This window comes from Artibeus jamaicensis, unplaced genomic scaffold, assembly GCF_021234435.1.
Source record: "Artibeus jamaicensis isolate MK-2021 breed Jamaican fruit bat unplaced genomic scaffold, CSHL_Jam_final scaffold_1031, whole genome shotgun sequence".
NCBI classification, from domain to species: Eukaryota; Metazoa; Chordata; class Mammalia; order Chiroptera; family Phyllostomidae; genus Artibeus; species Artibeus jamaicensis.
This window is the reverse complement of record NW_026522026.1, coordinates 954,895-974,177: the sequence shown is the minus strand read 5'-3', so window position 1 is coordinate 974,177 and position 19,283 is coordinate 954,895. Positions and strand designations below refer to the sequence as shown.

The following is a 19,283-nucleotide window of genomic DNA, read 5'->3' as shown; positions in this document are numbered from 1 at the left end:
TGCCAGTAAAAATTTTACTGGTACAGCTGTGGCGGCCCGGGGAGCAGAGCAGGCAGCCACACCTACTTGGCTGCCTCGGCGCCGGGAGCCAGCTGAAGGCGGGCCGGCGAGGCAGTCGGGTGTTTGGGCGCCGCCCCCTCCTCCAATTCTGGGGGTTGGATCCCAGGTCGGGGCAGGGTCTGCCACCCGGCGAGCACGTGAGTGTCTGTCAGCCGAGGATGAGCGCCCAGCCTGCGAAAGAAGGGGAGGGCGCGCCGGGCGGGAGTCCGCGGCCTGGAGAGACTCGGAGGTAATAACCTAACGCCCGGACCGCGGCCGCCCTCAGAGCCCCCGCCTCCCCCGGCCGGCCCTTCCCCGCCGCCACTCACGGTGCTTGCCGCCGCCGCCGCTGCCGGGGTAGCTCAGCAGCAGGAACGGCAGCGGGGAGCCAGGCGACGGCGGGGTCCTCCAGGCACGCTGTTGCTGCTGCGGCTGTGGGCGCGCTGCGAAGCCGGCGCCTCCATCTCCCGGGTAGAGCAGGAAGAAGGGAGCAGCCACGGGCGAGTCGGACTCCGAGTGTCCACCGGGGGAGGCCAGCAGCGGCCCCGCCCCGCCCTCTGGGTCCGTGTCCCCGGTCGGAGCGTGGCGCGGCTGCTCCAGCGGCTGCTCCCCGCCCCTCGCCGGCTCCTCGCTGTAACTTTCCGCGCCGGCGGTGGGCGGCACTGAGGTCTCAGCCATGCTCGCTGTTGCCTACGTTGCCTTCGACTCGCTCCCGAGCAGCAGAGTCTCGGTGAGGAGTCGCTGCTCCGTCCTGTCCTTGCCGCCACCACCTTTCCCCTCCGCCGCGGTCTGGACTCCGCCACTCCGTCCAGAGCCCGCTTCGCCCGGGTCCGAGCCAGCTGAAGCGACCGCCCCGCCCGACGGCGCGGCCTCTTTACCGGCCGCCTCCTCCCGTTGCCCCTCCCGCCCCGGCCCCCAGCCTGCGGCGCGGCTCCCCTAGGGGGCGGTGTCTCTTCCCACTTCCCGCTCCGCACCCGCAACGCGTCGTCCCTGGCGACCCCGGAGAAGGGACCGCCGGGCTGTGCCTCGTCCTCAGCTGCCCCCTGCACGGCCCTTCAAAGTGGTCAGCTGTTTGCTCCCGGGGGCCTAATTTTAAAAAGGAATCTCCTCCCATCCCCGGGTATTAAACTGTACCGTTTGCCTTTCACATATTAGAATTTTTAATGAGGATTCACTGTTTTGATTCAGGAGCTTTTTGTGTGAAAAACCAGAGGCGGGTGTCTCCGTTTCACCATCTCTTTTGTTCCCTGTCATATGCACTGTATGGGAACCTTGGATTTGCTTTGACTTTCACTCCCTGGTTTCCGGTGTTCCGGGTGCGCATGAGTGCATTTTAAACCGAACAGCTTAGAATTTAATATGACAAGCATCTATTACAGGTCGACAGTTTTCACTTTTATACCGCCTCGCTAGTAATTGGCCGCTGTTGCTTTCTTTTGACTATTTGAATCAATGATTACCAATCCAGTAATTCCTATAAGTAAACATTCTTTCTTTAATAAAGACCATTTCTAGTTACTATCATTATTCTTTATGCTGGATTCCGTGAATGTGCTCTCCTATTTCCCAGCTCACTGGCTTTGTGTTCAGGTTGTAAAATGCTGGCACGAAATCCATGTTGACTCATAATTAAAAATCACTAGTGTGTAACATTTTGCCCACCTGCTTTTCCCTCTTACTCTGGTTTGTCTTTCTTCCTGTAGAACTTACTTCACTCTCAAAAAAAAAGTAAACCTTTTAATTGTTGCTATTCTCTGAAAATCACTCTTGGAATTACCACAGGAAATTACCATACTATTGTTCACCAAATCTTTTAAACAAGACTAAATTTAAAAGATGTTTACAAGAAGCTAACTTCAAGTAGTCAGAAAATTTCTTAGTAGCTTTTCACTTTGTGATATTCTCCTAACTTGTAGATCCCAGAGTTACTGCCCACTTAAGTAAGTTGTCATCTGAGCCTAGATTCCTCTAATGTAAAAATGTTTATATTACTTATTCACAGGAATATTGTGAGGGTTAAATAAATATAAGTAAAGCCTTTAATACAGAGTCTGGCATAGGGTAAAATAATTATTAGCTATATTTTATCATTTTGACAAAACATAATTTAAGAACAAACTCAGTTGAGAAAAGCCTTTTCATCATTTCCTTAAAATTTTAAAGTTTGTGGGGCTTTTTATTTGCGCTGGTGATGATGAGAGTCTGGATATAAAAAACATATTAGCGTTTTAGGAGTTGCAAATTTTATCATGCCTTGAAAAGAAAAACGAAGAGATTCCAGATGTTATTTTTCTTTTCTGTACAGAAATGTTCACACCTTATTTTAGCCTCCAGACATAACTACAGGTGAAGACAAGTTTTAGTTATTGCAACCTGACAAAATCCACAACTTGTTCTAAAAGCTTGTTGTCTGCATCAATTTTCTTTAAATTAAAAAAAAATTTAAATTAGTTGAAATTCAGTATTGTATTAGTTTCAGGTGCACAGCATAGCAGTTAGACATTTATATAACTTATAAGGTGATGATTACTCATAAGTCTAGTACCCACCTGACACACTACATAATTACAATATTATTGACTATATTCTGTATGTCTTAATTTACACCCCCCTGTATAGGTCAGCTTTAACTTTGTTTTCCAGTCGCAAGTGCTTTTTCAATTCTCTTCTAAATTTCTCTCAAAACAAGGAAGGGCTTAGGATAGAAGCAATAGCAGAGAGCCTAGCCCAGGCTGCTTCAGTTCTCTAAAAATGTTATAGGAAAGAAATGAGCCTAGATGGGGCTGCTTTAGCTCACCGAGAAGTCAGAGAAAAGGGGGACCTGGAGACAGGTTCAGGGGGTTAGCCTGGGACGAGCTGCTGCTGTTCATTGCTCCCCTGGTTGCAAGTCTCCTGGGGACCCTTAGAGTTTAGGAGATGCACCTTGTGGGGAAAGAAGAGAAGGGAAAGGCATGTGTGTGCTTCCTGAGGGAGAGTCTGCTGAAAAGCTTTTTTCAGGTTCCATCCTTCTTTCCTTTTGCCTTACTAGGTTTTGACTGCTGTTACTAGTTTTGATGATTGTTATTTATTTTTCCAAAACATTTATTACAAAAATACTTAGTCAACACGTACCTCCTCCCCATATTTACTGTATCTATAATAATCACTTTAAAAAGTCCTCACCTGAAGATATGCTTATTGAGGGAGTGATGGACAGTTGCCTCCCACATGCATCCAGACCAAGGATGGAAACCACAATGTAGATATGTGCCATGACCGGGGATTGAATGTGCAACCTTGTGATGTACGGAACCACACTCCAACCAACTGAACCACCTGGCCACTCTCAAGAAATATAAACACTAAATGCAACAATGCACTCTCAATAAACGTCTTTTATCTTAAGCAATGTATTTAGGCTTGGTCAAACAATGGCAGTTTTCTTTGGGTGGTAGAAATATGGATGTATTTTCCTGCTCTTCTGTACTTGCAAGTAGTCTATCATGAATGTTCAGTTTGTAATAGGAAATAATAAAACCATATTGAGGGAGTTTTACTTTATCTTTTTTATGATGACCTGCTAACAGCAAAGTTGTGTTGTGTATACTGTGGAACAGAATTCCTACCCTAAGGAGGCCTATCACATATTTTGTGTCTATTTAGTTTTAACCTTAATAGTGTTGCTAGACCTCTTTGGTTGTTTGCTTTTGCTGACCTATAACTTTGTTTTCCAGTCGCAAGTGCTTTTTCAATTCTCTTCTAAATTTCTCTCAAAAATGTCTCTTAATTTGTGCTCTCTGCTCTGATTGAAATCTTCATCTTGTCTTGCCTGTGTTATTGAAAAGGACTTGGAGCTGGTATGCAGTAAATGGCTGACTGTAATGTGTTTCTCTTCTACTAATGTGTATACTTCCAAAGCTGGCATCTTTTGAGCTTCTCCTTTTTATAATGTACAACCAATTTATTCCTCTAGTAGTTTGGTAACACACCTCTCCACACCTTTTTATTAAAAATCCCATCAAAGTTCTTTGATTCTGTGGTCATCAGGAACCCAAAATAGAAGTGATTCAAGAAAATTGAACTGAGTATGGATTTTGATAAATTTGGCCTTAATGTCCCTTTTTGTGTGTTCAAATGTGGTGTTATTAGAAATGTATGTCTAAAAGAACTCCCTTAATAAATATTAAAAAATTCTAGGCACTAATCAAATTCTGTTCGGTTATCAACTTACTTTGTAATCCCCTTTCCCACCCATGGTAATCAGTGTGCCTATGGGCTTGTTTCCCAAACAGTGTTCTATAGTCCAGCTGGGTCAGCATCATCTGAGTTACCTACTAAAAACACAGATCTGAACAGACATCGGCCCAGTTAAAACAGAATCTAAACTTACCAAGATGTTTAGCATTTTGGTTTAAGAACTGTTAGGATAAAACCAAGGAGAAAATTAATGCTTTCGAGTGGTGTATTTTAGTTTTCTCTAGTGGATTAATAGTAACTAGTACTACTAAGTACTTACCACCTGCCAGGTGCTGTTCTAAATTTGTTACATGGTTTAACTTTTAAATGGCTATAACTATCTTGTATTATTCAAAGTGAGGAAATTGGGACACAGGTTAAGCAGACCCAAGACACACCATTAAGTGATGAAACTGGGATTTAAACTCAGCCTGGCTTGAGAGATCAAGTTCCTAATCGCTAAATTCTCTCATTTCTCTTAAAGCAGAACATTATTTATTAGTTTTTTCCAAGATTTTTTTTGTTTTATAGTTTAAAAAATGATTCTTAAAATTTACTGTATTTCAAGCTTCACTTTAAATGTAAGTGTAAAAGAAATGTAAAAGCAAATGTAAAAGAAAATCATTGTTTTCTTTTTTTCAAAAATGAATAACTGAGTCAAAACATATCTGGAGCTTTGCTGGGTAGCTGTTTGTTGGAATGGGTCCTGATATGCCAAGGCTGCAAGTTTCATCCCAGATCAGGGCACACAGAAGCAACCAGTGAATGCATAAATAAGTGGAAGAACATATCAATATCTCTCGCTTCCTAAAAATCAATTAATTTTTTTAAAAAGAAAACATCTGGAATGTGTCGCTAAAGTAAGTACATTAAAAACTTTGACATGAGAAAATACAGTAGGTGAAATGTAAAACATACCTTAACACTTGATTTGCTTGCAGAACTTACGGAATCACATTTACCAGTTTAGTAAAAGGACATAAAGGTTACAGATGAACAGCCAGATAAAGCATAGGATGAGGTCTGGGAGGGTCCTGAGTACATGAGCTTCTGTCCCCATGGAACTGGGGCGCATCTCCTTCCCAGCATGGATATGTTCACCAACATGGAAGCTCCCTGAACTCCACGCTATTGGGATTTTTATGGAGATTTTCTCACGAAGGTATAATCAATCATTAACTCCATTCCCAGCCCCTCTCCCCTCCCCTTTCTGGAGAATGAGACTAAAAATTCTAAGTTTCTAATCATAGTTTGGTCTTTCTGGTGACCAGCCCCCATTCTGGAGCCATTCAGGAGCCCATCCAAAGTAACCTTAGAGCAAAAGATGCTTCCAAGTGTTCTAATGACTTAGGAATTGACAAGGGTTTTAGGATCCTTGTATGAGAAATGGGGAGAGGAGGCAAACAGACAGACAGACACACACACACACACACTTTCTATGATCCCACAGCTCTTAAGCACTTTTATCTCTTCAAGATAAGTATAATAATTATACTCTACAAATGAAGTGAGACTGAGATCAAGTAATGAATTCAAAACCACCCGAGTAAGTTGACTCTAAAACCTACACTTTTTATGTGGTATCAAAAAGGACAGGGCCCTGAAGCCAGAAGGCTGGGATGAATAGCTAAATAACCTTGAGAAGTTACTTCTTTGTCAGTTTCCTCATCTCTGTAACTATGGGTAATAGAATTTACCACACAAGAATTGTTGTCAAGGAAAAGGAATTAAGTATAAAGTGCTCTTTAGCATTCAGTGAATATTAATTTTACTTCCAATCTACCTTTTATTTATAAGAAAACAAAAGATAAACTTACTTGACATGTGTGCTACTCTGAGGAGGCAGATATAAGCCAGAGGTTAAGAGTAAAGGCTCAAATTAAGCTGGCTTGGACCCAGATCTCAAGATGTCCTTTAGAAACTTAACGTTCACGAATTTCAGCACTCTCAACTCTGATAGAAAAGTACTACCTCACAAGGTTACTACAAAGATTAAATGAAGTGATACATATCTGGTACATGGCAGATGTTTAGTAAATATTAACCACTGATCATCTCTCCATCTTTAGCAGCTAGCACAATATTTAATGAAAAAGTGACACAGTTAAGTCATCTGTTGTGCTTTCCTTCACCAGTCCTCTCAAATTCTTCCCTGGCATCATCCTAAATATTTTTAAGTTCACCCTCTCAATATCTCTCTCCTACTGTAAATACCAGAGCAACTTAAAAAAATCTCTTTGTTACCATTTGTAGTTGGCACTCACCTAAGGAGTAATCGCACCAAATTTTCAGCAAATGGAGTATAGCAATGGCAACCATGGCACATCATCAGTACAGAAGGGGAAATGCAATTTTTACCTATTTACCACGTTAAGGACTATTAGGAAATATCACAATTAATGTAATTAAGATATCTTTCTTTAATCATAGTTCCTCTTCACTCTTAAGCTTTTACCACACACAATGTGCAAAATTCTTAAGTTAACATTAAACCTATTTATTAACAAGTGTATTGCTCAAGAATTATACTTAGGTAAATGAAATAATATGTCACAAATATTTTATAGGCTATTTTACAAATAATTGCCAAAGGTGCATTCGCTTCAGTTTATGAGAAAAACTATACAAGTATTCTAAGTTTGACTGTTGTCCCACAACTAGCTGTGAAATTTTCCTAGGCTACTACTTGACAGGATTTTGGAGAACTTTTTTCAACATCATCTCTTTTCCCAAGCACCTGCATATTCCTCCCATAGCTCTTTGTATGACCTTAACAAAAATTAAAGGACAAATAAATTGATCAATAACCCAAGTGAATTTCTCTGATGAGCAGAGTATTTAAAATTAGGTGGTATATTAATACAATAACTTCACTACTTAAAATTAAAATTTATTGATCTAAAACTTGCAAAAAAAAATTAAAGCAAAACATTTACTTAAGCTTAATGCTCTTTTTAACTCCTGCACGAATTCCAGATATTTCACCACTATAACGTTGCTCCTCTCTGCGAACTTCACGAACCTGGCCTCTTCTTCGAATTTTGGCTCTTCTGAACTTCTCCCGGTGTTTCACTCTGGGATTACGATCAATCTTCTTTCTCCTAGGTGTAAGTCCCCTATTTTTAGCAATCTGATAGGTAATGGCTCTCTTTGCATTTTTATCTTCAAGGGCCTGTTCTTCAGTACTATTTTCTTCTTTCTTTCTCTTCAGCTTCTGCCTGTCTTCTGTTTCTTTAGAGTATTTCAGTGCAGCTTCATCAAAATTGGAATCATCAGAAAGATCCGCAACAGCAGAGGCAGCAGCAGCCTCTGAAACAGTTGTTGGTCTGGCCTTGGTGGATTTTGCTTTTAGAGTTAGTTTTGTCTTTCCAGTACCATCCTTAAGTGTGAGTAGATGACGAATCTCAGAGGACAGCTTCTGATCCACAACGGCCAGCTTGTTGATCAAAGTTCGGTAGGTAACAAGCCTTTCTATAACAGGATGTCCCTGTGCAGGGACTCTCCTAGCTTTCAGGATCAAATAAAAGCTGATGTTGGAGCAGTAGTTCAAATAGAGGTTGTATTTGGTCATCAGATATTGACTTCCTTTTCCCGGTGGAATGACCCCTTGCTCCACCAATTGCAACAATGGCTCCAGCTCATCTTTCACCTCTGTCAACTTAACTTTCAGGTCGTCGATCAGCTCCAACAGCTCTGGTGATTCCTTCCTCAGCATCTTTAGCTTCTCTTTCACCGAAACTTTTGCCAAGTCCTTCACGACCCGTGTCTCAGACTCATCTACCTGAGGTACCTGAGGTTTTGCAAAGGCCTCCACCCAGGTAACCCCAAAATCATCCTCTTGCAGGGCTTGGGCTAGCCGCCGCTGAATGAGCTGTGCCTCCTCCTCCTCCTCTCTTTCCTCCTCCTCTATTTCTTGTTGATTCTGCCTGCCTCGGGACTTGGAACCATAGTCCGTGTCATAGTAAAGTTTTTTCCTCTGACCCCAAGACAAACTGGGATCCACAGAGGCATCAGCCTCACTCTGCACGGAGCTCCCACCATCATCATCGTCATCCTCATCCCCGGCACTCTCTCCATCCTCATCGCTCTCATCGGCAATATCTAGAGCTAGCACCTCCTCCTCTTCATCGCCATCCTCCTCCTCATCCCCACTCTCTACTTCGTTCCAGCCCTTAGCCAAGGCGGCTCGAGAGCGGGCCTCATGGAAATCATCTACCTTATCTTGGTAGTAGCTGGAGTCCCCTGGTGAGGGCGGTAATTCGAAATCGTCCTCATTTTCGTCCGCTGGGCCGCGATCTGCCTTGGCCCGCACAGCTGCCCACTTGGCCGCTCCGCGCCGCCGGGATCTCCCCACCATAGCTCGCGGTCTCAGATTCTACACCGAAGGCAGGCTATCCGCCACTCCTCTCCGTGCACGCGTCCCGAGCTCCAGCAACACGCCTCTTAAAACAACCACGCGCTCTCGAACCACGAGAGTTTGCCGGGGCTTCCGTAGACGAAAGGAGATCCAACCTCCTTCCGGCTCCCAGGATGCTCTCCGTGTGGTCTGTGAACCGGAACTTCCTTTTGGTCCCACAGACTAGTCACGTAACAGCCCCTCCCTTTTCGTTTTGCCCTTTAATACCAATCTAATCGGGTGAATTAAAATCTTTCCGTGTAGGAACAATAGGTACAGGAAGTTTAGTTCCGCAGAGCCCCTTAGGACACCTCTGTTCTTACTCTCGCTAGCCTGAATGGGCGGGGACGCGGGGGCCGGGCGTAGTGATGGAACTGGGAGGCTAGGTCGCCGGGACCAGTAGAGGGTGCTCTGCCTCTACGCCTAGGGGCGGTACCCCGGGGCTGTGCATTGGGCTGTACTGCGCAGGTACCGAGCATCTTCGACAAGTAGCTCAGTGAGGGTGGTTTACTGAAATTGTTTAATCTTTCCGTTCATCGGTCTGGACGTTAATCAGGATGTTTTTCTCTCCGCCACGTGCAAATATATTTCCGAGCACCATTGCCTGGAGGCGCCGCTGGCGCTGCAGGACAGGATGATCCTGTCGATCCTGTCATCGGCTCCGGTGTGAGCGGAGGCCGAGCTTCTGGACCGCTGTTAGAAGACCTCCAGCTGCCTGCGCTCAGAGCTCGGTGACTCCTCGGGGATTTGAGTCTCAGAGGGGTGACTACGGGAAGACAGAGCCCCGTCCTAGAATTTGACTCTTTCCGGGGCTCTCTGGTTGTAGAAGACTCCGTGATTTCTTTTCGTTTCAATGGAGAAGGTTCACTTTTCCAGATGCTTTGGAAAGGACACATTTTAATTCAATGGCGTACCCTTAACTTACTAATTTTTCAACATTAAACACGAGGCAGCGTGTTAGGCCATGGGAAAACAATGGTGGGCATAAGCAGGCGCTGTCCCCGTATTCGTGCAACTTGTGGTCTAGCGGGGGCAGGCTTTGTACTCAAGTAATCATGCCGCACATTCCAAATAATAACTGGAGTTAAGTGCTGTGAACCCTTGTCCTGTGTTACCCAGGCTTCAGCTACTGAAAACACTCAACATGCCCTTTCCATCGCTCTTTGTATAGACACCATCCTCCTTATTTAAACAGGGTTTAGTACTCCACCCAACCTTGGGAAATTTCTGCTGTATTGAAGATAAGTTTAAACACCACCTCTTCGGTCTCAACTCCCTTAATTGTCGTTTCCTCAGTTCTTCTACATCGCCTAGTAGATCTCTACGAACACTGATACTGCAAGTACCCAGTACAGTGTCTGACACAAAAAAAAAGTTTGTTTAATGAGTAAGTATTGAAATCAGAGTATTTGATTACCTGTCTCAGGTGCTACATAAAACAGAGTGAATGATGCATTAGGCTACAAATGTCCCGGAAGAAGCTAACCTGAACTGGAATGGATTTTAGGAAGCATCAATTCCGGCCTCACATTATTACTTTCGACATGTGGAAACAGACTTGGGGAGATTATATTAGCATATCTGGCACAGAAACCAGAGACAGGGCTCCCACACCAGGTTTTCACACTCAGCTGTTATCAGTCCTTTGCTTCTTCAGTGTGAATTACTTTCAGATCCTTCCCAGAGGGTGTATTTTGCTGTGTGGATGAAAGAAACCAAGAGCACAGATTAAAGTTTGTGAGGAAGAGGGTGGTAATAAGGGAAAAATTAGTTAACCTTGTCTTTAGAAATATTGCTAGGGCTAGAAGTATGAAAGGACAGCCTTATAATCTTAGAAAATTCAAGGTGTAAATTTTCAGACTTTACATACGATAGGCTGTTAGTATTAGAAATGAATGCACAGTACAATGATACACAATTTTTAAGATATATACAAACAAAAATAACATGCATTAAATATGAAAGGACAATTGCTGTGGAGCAACAAAGAATGGGAATGAGGCTTGGAGATTGAAAGGAATAGAGGAAGAATCTGCCACGGGCCAATAATGAGAATGTACCAGAAACTGAAGAGAATAGCTCTGGCTGGTGTAGCTCAGTGGATTGAGTGCAGGCCTGCAAACCAGACAATCGCAGTTCGATTTCCAGTCAGGGCACATGCCTGGGTTGCAGCAGGGGTTGCAGGAGAGGCAACCATACATTGATATTTCTCTCCCTCTCTCCTTTCCTTCCCCTCTAAATATAAATAAATAAAATCTAAAAAAAAATAAAAGTTAAAAAAAGAAACTGAAGAAAACAACTGTTTGCATCTTAGGTTCACTTAAAAAATAAACAAATAAGCACGCATACACACACACACACAAAATGATCTTATAGATCCCTATCTTAAAGTCCTTTAAAAGTTTCATATTCCTTATGACCTGACCATAGAACTTTAACTTTACATCTTACTACATTCTCACTGCCATCATGTGGGGCAGAGTATTGTATATTATTTCATATGTATATATGTTATATATAATACATTAGGTTAAGAGCTAAGGCCTGTACTGTATAGAGAATGAGGGCTGAATCAAGAAAAAAATTATGTTTCAAAAGACCTTCACTATCAAGGCTATAATTATCATTGAATCAATCATTAATGCATAAGTAATTATACCTGCAAAATTCCTCATGAACCTCGTGTGGGCTGTGCTTTTTCTTGCCTCTTTCCTTTTGCACACGGTTTTTTTTTTTACACTTTCTAGAGAACTCTTATTCAGCCTTTAAGACTCATTTCACATTTCACCTCAAAAGCCTTTCCTGGCCTCCTCAGACAGGGGAAGAACTTCCTTTTGGTTTTACTCATCTCCATCTATACTTACTGCTTTTCCCCGACTAAGTGTGTGAACCCCATTAAGTCTAGATCCAAGTAGTCATTTTTTAAAAAATCCTGGGATCGAGGTCATGTTAGCATATCAAAATAGTAGCCTTTAACAATGAGTTGCAGTGTCTTTTGTGCATCTCTAAGTCATCAGCACATTTTTTTAAATTTCAGTTTAAAAGATGAGATTAAATATGTGACTTTTGTGAACTTAAGCTAATAGTTATGTGTGTATTTACTTTTTACCCCAGCATCACAGACTACTAGGTTTTGATGACTGAGGTTGTTAAAGACATAGTTTCTTTTATGCTCAGAGAAATAGTATTAATAGTAAAAATAGTTTGCTGTGATAGTAATAATGGGAAAATGAGTCCTCAGTGTTATTATCTATCAAACTATTTAGATAATTTAATATAATCACAGAAACTCCTTAAACTATTTTTGGGTGCAAAAAAGAAAGAAGGAATATTTTTAGGTTTAAGAAGGAAAATGGAAGAAATGAAGAATAGTTGCCACCTGCTTTCATTTCTGGTGGAAACCACTTACCCTGAAACCAGTATGTCATAGATTCTTTTTGCAGTTCAGGTCTGTATTTATTTAAAGACACAAAAATCCTAGAAGTGATTTGGAAGTAAAATATAGAACTTCTACTGAAATGGGGAATAAACATATGAACCCATTTAAGCTTCTAATGAAAAGTGACTGGTCTGCCAGCTTCAACCACGAAATGAAGAATTCAGTGCGATTATGGCACTGGTTTGCCTCCCAAACTCGAATCCAATGAAATGTTGTGTGATTATTTTCTAAACAGCATTTTAATCTCTTTTTATCTTTTCTTGTCTTGAGGAACCTGATCGATATAATTATTTCTACATTAACTATTGATTTAATGCTAATTATAGCTTTGATGGTGAAGGTCTTTTGAAACACAGTTCATGTACATTTTTTTCTTTGGTCATTCCTGGTTCTCTATAGCATAAAGTTCTTATCTTTTAGCCTAGTATTCAGGGCTTGCCTTTATCTGGCCCCAGCTTATTTTCTCTGCTGCTCTCCTAGTACTTTCCTTGAGGAATTCTACATTCCAGCCAAACTACATTACGCATTGTTCTCTTTTTGAGATTTCGTTTTCTTGGCCTTTTCTTTGGTTGCCCATGTCTCTGTTCTTAGATAACCTTAGATAACCCAGCTAAAATGTCTCCTCATTAGCATCTAATAGCCCTTTAACTCTTCCTATGTTAGGATATGAAAACCTTTTCTCTATTGCATTAAAACGACAGGTATTTATATACTTTTCTGCCAGATATATCACTATGCATCTCGGCAATCTTGACATTATCTAACACAGTCACTTAAATCTCTAAGTACTGGTAAATAGCTAATCAATAATGGGTTAAATCAATTTCTGTTAAACTTCAATAAGGTATTAGAAGTTAGTAAAAGCAATCTAAGATTTTAATAAGCTGCCTGCAAATGTGATATTGATTTATATCTATTTTTGGTGTTCAGAGATAACTTAGACTTTATGCTAAGAGCAATGGGGAACCATTGGAGGGTTTTCAACAGGGCGAGATGAGAGAATTGATGAAAAAAGGTAAGATTGTGGGTAGGAAGTTAGTATGAGGCTGTTAACATCATCTAGATGATGAATTATAATGTCTAAATAGGGTCCTGGGAATAAGGATTTAAACAAATAAATTAGGAACTATTTAGGAGATGACATCATAGGATTTAGTACATGATTAAGCATGAGGGACAAGGAATTACAGTGACTCCCAGGTTTTCTTGGGCAGCTGAGTAGATGACGGTATCCTCTGCTAAGATAGAAAATTCAGGAGGAAAGGGGTTAGCAAGATGCGGGAAACGGGAAAAATAAGTTTGGACATGCTGCATTTGAGGTGTCTGTGAAAAGGTTCAAGTGTCTAACATCTTCTAGATTAAGTCAGGTATATGGGTCTGAAGCTTGGGAGGAAAATCTTTGCTAGAGAGATTTGGGGGCTTCCATATTCAGTGGAATGTGGGACTATATTACATGTTAAACTGAAAACAAACAAAGTGAGGTTTGGATTGTTTCTACCTGACTCGTTAGCACATATGAACTAGTAGCCCAGAGGGGTATACTACCTGCTTACCAATACAGATGTAGGACTATCTATCATCAAGTGTTAAATTTAAAAGATTTGGATTAATAAATGAGCTATATGCAATTAAATGTCTAATTTAAATTTATTCAGGTTTAAGACCTGTGAAAAATTACCACTACCACCAACAAAATACATCTGAGTAAAACTTTCATGTGTGCTCAACTCATATGTTTATCATATTCTGAAGTTTTACTACCTCTCTGGACTTTCTCCACTTGCTATTGCCAATGATATTGAATATTTGGGGAGATACTAATTATGTATGAGGCATTGGTCTTGGTTCTTTAAGTATATTACCTTATTTAATTTTCATGATATGTTTTTAAGAAGGGTGCCATTATTATGCTTCTTTTCACAGATGAGGCTCAGAAATGTAATGTAATTTGCTCATGCTTATATAACTGGTGATTAAACTCAAGTCAGTCTTACTCTGAATTTGTTTTTCTGAACTATTTTATTATACTGTTTCCTAGTCTATATGTTTATTTTTAAATCCTCACTGAAGGATATGTTTATTGATTTTAGAGAGAGGAAGGAAGATAGAGAGAGAGGCACTGATTGATTGGTTGCCTCCTGTGTGTGCCTCAACTGGGGATCAAACCCGCAACCCAGGTATGTGTTCTGATTAGGAGACAACCTGTAACCTTTGGTGTAAACTCCAAACAAATGAATCACCCAGCCAAGACCTTAGTCTATATGTCATAACTAATGATAAACATGTAGGGCTCAGAGACTTATGCTTCAATGTGTATTGAAAAAACTCAGCCCTTTATATTTATAAATTAAGGTCACTGAGAGATGTGGTATCAATTTCAACCAACATAACAACAATAAAAAGGAGAAGCAGGAGGCATCGGCCATGTTGAATTCCTTCAGTTTTGTTTTGAAATCTCGGAAAGCAGGAATGCAGTAGGTGTGTACAGGCAAATATTGATAAAGTATAATTATAGGCTATCACTCAAAGATTGGTTTATTGTTCCTTTATTGATTATTTTTGGGCAGATTTATTATGCTTTTTGGTTTCATTTGCTTCTGTGATTTTGGTAAAAATTTTTATTCACTGTAAATCACTTTCTTTCTACTTATTTTTGCCTACACTGATTGCCATATCAGAGCATTACTTCACACCAATTGCTAACTACTACTATTAATCTTCCATTGTACAATATTTAACATAGCAACACATCATTTAAGAGTTTTCTTGTATATAAATCACTGGTATTCTGACATTATATTTGAAATCTTGTTTCATGTTGTGAAGGCCCCAAATGAACATATTTTATGATCAAGTATAATTTTATAGTTGTCTGTGTAAGATCCCAACTCTACAACCATATCATACAATAATGCCAAATTTACATGCATGTAAAATATTTTAATTTTGCACAGCACACAGCATCATAGTAGGTACTTAAGGGTAGATATGTTGAAACATATAAAATATGGTCTCTGAACTCATATTGCCATATTTCCTTGAATAGTCATGTTTTCTCTCAACTCTAAGTCATCGATGTTGTATTCTCTCCCACACCATATTTGTCCCTTTTTTGCCTGACTTCTACTCCTCTTTCAGTCTCAACATAGACCCATCATTAGTTCCTTTGGGGAGCTTTCCTTGACCCTCCCTACCCCCGCCACACAATATCGTGCTCCTGTGGCATATCTGTTATCATGTGAGTGCATCTCGTTACCCAATAGACTGTACACCTATCTGATCAAAGGTCATACCTAACTCATTCACTTGTTTTCCTGCTACATAGAATAGATGTCAATAGATATTTGTGGAAGGAAAGAATAAATGAATGAATAACCATTTGAATCAAGGGCCTGGAAGGCACTATTAATTTTCCAGACCACAAAAAACATATTTGCTGAAATAGTAACTTTGTTTCAGCCAGAAGTGTGGAATCTTCAAACCCCTCTCACACTTTCACTGACTGTCCTGCTTCCCTCTTTCTCTTATAAGGACTCTTATGATTACATTGGACCTGCCTGGATAATCCAGGCTAGCCAACCAGCAACCTGTTTCTACCTGCAACCTACATTCTCCCTTGTCATATGTTATAACATAACAGGTTCTGAGAATTAGGACATGGACATCTTTGATGGGCCATTTTCCTGCCTACCATAAGAGCTTAGCATTTATGTTAGCCTGAACAAAGATGACATCTTTTCTAAACATAAAATAATAATAATAATAGATACTACAGTAATTGAGAATTTGTATGTTATAAACATGTTCTAGGTTCTTTAAGTTTATTCTCATTAATTCTATGAATTGTTTTATAAGTCACGCTCATTTTATGGATGAAATTTAGGAAGAGAGAGGTTAAATAACCTACTAAAGTTCCATTTGAACCCAAACGATCTGACATCTGGCCTTTGCTCTTTGTTCAGGAGGAAGATGGCAAAGTAATTGAATGGAGTAGATATGTCTCTTAAGACATATCTGTACACTGCAAAGTATTATGTTGTTTTATGTATTGTTAATTATTTAAATATACGATATATTTATAGCTATAATGTTGCAAAGTTAGTTGGAAAATAGTCAATTTTTAAACATCTTTTGGGCTAAAGCAACTTATTTGAAATTTGAGATTCAAAATATGTTTATGATTATATTAAAAGAAGGCATTAGATATTTTTATAATTATTCATTGGATATTGCCCATTATGGATTTATGCTTTTTCCTTGTTATTAGGGTAAACAGATAGTATGGCACTTACATATGATGTAAAAATTAGGAATAGAAGAGCTAGAACAAGAACAGTTTTATTTTATCACCCATTTTCCTGAATCTTTATAGTTGCCTTTGGGTGTTTCCTCATATCCTTTTATCCAACCGTGACTTCTCTGTATGATCCCCTCTATGCATCTAGGAAGCATTAATTATAGTATAAAAATAACTTTATTCACATATGAAGAAAAAGGGTGAAAAGGTAAAGTAATATGCTAGATCGTGTAAAATGATATAAAGAGGTATAAGATGAATTCATTGGCAGTGAAGAAACACAGAGCCATGTGGTGAACAGAACTGAATGATATGAAGCAGGGAAGTCTGGTTAGAATTAGTTTTAGAGATTTTTGTATTATTAACAAAGGTTGACAGGAAAAAGAAACTACAGTGAGGAAAATGACAGACAGAAAAGATTCTGAAACAGGAATTAGCTAATCACAGGAAGAGGAAAACAGATATATTTGATTAGAGCAGAGGCCTCCCCTGAACATAGATGAATATTTCCTTAGAACAGTGAGGGACCACCCCACTGACGTTAAGGAATTGAAAGAGATGTTGTTTGAGAGGTTTCCTGGGAACCTTGTTTACTATTATATCTCTAGAGAAAGGATCATGAAATCTGAACTGTTGTTTTTCAAATAAATTTTTGGAAATAGCCTATTTGTACATTAAGACGTGCCCAGAAGGCAGTGTGGTGGGGGGAAAGAGCTCTGCATGGTGGTCAAATAACTGACATGTAATATCCCAAACAGCTGTTCTATGAAAAGCCCCTGCAGGTGTGAGTTTATTTAAAAACAGACCACAACACAGGTGCTGTTCTGCTTATAAACATTCAACCACAAAACACTACCCTAAAGTCTACGTGGAAAGCCATTGGAAAAAAAGAGAATTCTTTTTTTTTTGGTTTGTCTTAATTTTTTAATTTTTAAAAAGACTTTGGGATGCAGGGTCTTCCTCATGTTTTGAGTTTTTGGTGAATTTGGCTGTTGCCTCCTGATGTCTAAATATAAATTTTACATACACTGATTGGATACAGAAGTATATTTGAAGAAATTCTGCATGCAAAAACCAAAATGTTTAGGGTTGAAAACTGTCCAATTAGAACAAATTTATTCATATAGATGGGAAAGAAATAATAATGGCTTTTGGTTTTGTGGGAGGTGAAATGGACTGGAAGTTAGGAAGCCTGTGCTCCTGCTTGAGCTTTAGAATGACTAAGTTAAGTGGGAGGGCATAATGGCCGGGAGAGGGGCCGGGTTTTCAGGAACATCTATAAAGGACACATGAGCAAGACCAAGGTGGGGATAGAAGCAAGGGAGGGAGGTGGGTTTGGCTGGGGTTGGGGTGGGGAGTGGTGGTGGGTAAACGCAGACAACTGTAATTGAACAATAATAAAATAATTTAAAAAAAAACGACTAAGTTTGATTCTCAAATTTGAAGAAGACTCTACCCTTGTATAATTCAAATGGGGAAAAATTACTCTTGTAAAGAAGTACACAGTGTCCTCTGCTGTGGTTCTCCCCTTCTCTCTACTTCCCCTCCAGGGCCTTGCTCCCTGCTACCTACCTGTGCAGACCAAGCTCTTTCCTGTCTTGGGACTTTCCTTGCTGTTTCCTTTCTTCTTGGAAGACAACTTTGTTTGACTCTGTCGTGGGCAGAATAATATCCTTCTAGAAAATCTGCAGGCCCTAATTCCTAGAACCTGTCAATATGTTGCCTGTTATGTAGCAAAAGAATTCGGAGACGTGATTAAGGGTATGGACCTGAAAATGGGAGGATTATTGTCGATTATCTGGATGGGCCCAATGTAATCACATGAATCCCTAAAAACAGAACTTTCTCTGGCTGGAAGCAGGAGAGATGAGGCAAAAGCAGACGTCAGGGAGATTTGAAGCATGAGAAGGACTTGGTCTACTGTGGCTTACTGTTGCTAGCTTTGAAGATCAAGGGGGCCACTAGCTAGGGGATGCTGTCAGCATCGGGAAGCCAAGGACAGCTCCCCAGAAACTATTCAGATGATTCAAAAGGCCACAGCTATGGGCAATTGGTGATTGGTAGCTTCGTCACAATGTGCCTATTCATGCATTATGTCTTGTACAGAGCTTTTTGGTGAAACATCAAATCACTCAGCTGACTGAGTGATTTGGCACCCTGTGACTTCTGGTTTCACCCAAAACTAAAATCACCTTTGAAAGGGAAGAGATTTTAGACTGTCACTGAGATCCAAGAAAATACAATGGGGCAGCTGATGGTGGTTGAGAGAACTGTGTGGGGTCCTAAGGTGCCTTCTTTGAAGGGGACTGAGGTGTGATTGTCCTATGGACAATGTTTCTCGTACCTTTTATCTTCCTCACTAAATGTCTCTGTTTTTTCATATTTTGCGGCTGGATACCTTCTGGACAGACCTCGTATATCAATTTTTGGAAACTGGTATGTAAAACACATGTGACAAAAAGGAACACAAAATAGTTTGCACAAAAAAGTACAATTGTGTAAAATGCAATTATATATGCTTTTAAAGATGAAAAGTTAACTTTGGAAATAAAGTTTAGTATTTTTAATTCTGCACTTAATACTAAGCATTGACTTAACCTATAATAATATTCAAAAGGTGGGGTCATCAGTTAATTCTTAACTGATTAAATAGATCCAGAGTAAGGATTCTGAAAAGGGAGGGATAGGCATCCCTTGTTTGGAGTGATAATTGGTCTCTTTTGGATAATAACTCAATTGTTTTAAAGTTATTATGAAAATACAGCCCTGGCTGGTGTGACTCAGTGGATTGAGCACTGGTGTGCAAACCAAAGGGTTGCCGGTTCAATTCCCAGTCAGGGCACATGCCTGGGTTGCTGGCCAAGTCAGGCCCCAGTAGGGGGTGCATGAGAGGCAAC

At 40.4% G+C, this 19,283-nt stretch overlaps 2 protein-coding genes across 13 annotated transcripts in view; both read right to left on the bottom strand.

Moving 5' to 3' along the window:
* Window positions 1–932, bottom strand: part of RUFY3 (RUN and FYVE domain containing 3) — a 70,820-nt gene extending 69,888 nt beyond the window's left edge. For 6 of the 12 annotated variants that reach the window (XR_008389787.1, XM_053655658.1, XM_053655659.1 and 3 more), the window contains exon 1: window positions 369–931. Coding sequence is in view for 7 of the 12 variants with exons in the window: in XM_053655658.1 (XP_053511633.1) it covers window positions 369–717 (349 nt within the window). In the remaining 5 variants the exon portion in view is untranslated. Of the gene's footprint in view, window positions 1–368 lie in introns of all 12 variants that reach the window. The other 6 variants (XM_037148620.2, XM_053655666.1, XM_053655665.1 and 3 more) reach the window with 5 other exon arrangements.
* Window positions 933–7,131: 6,199 nt separating this feature from the next.
* Window positions 7,132–8,799, bottom strand: UTP3 (UTP3 small subunit processome component). Its single transcript, XM_037148632.2, has one exon. It carries the CDS (start codon window positions 8,609–8,611, stop codon window positions 7,187–7,189), a length of 1,425 nt encoding a protein of 474 aa, XP_037004527.2. The 5' UTR covers window positions 8,612–8,799; the 3' UTR covers window positions 7,132–7,186.
* Window positions 8,800–19,283: the final 10,484 nt, after the last annotated feature.

Excerpts from the sequence above, each read along its gene's own strand:
- UTP3 (XM_037148632.2), bottom strand. The coding sequence starts at position 8,611 with ATGGTGGGGAGATCCCGGCGGCGCGGAGCGGCCAAGTGGGCAGCTGTG.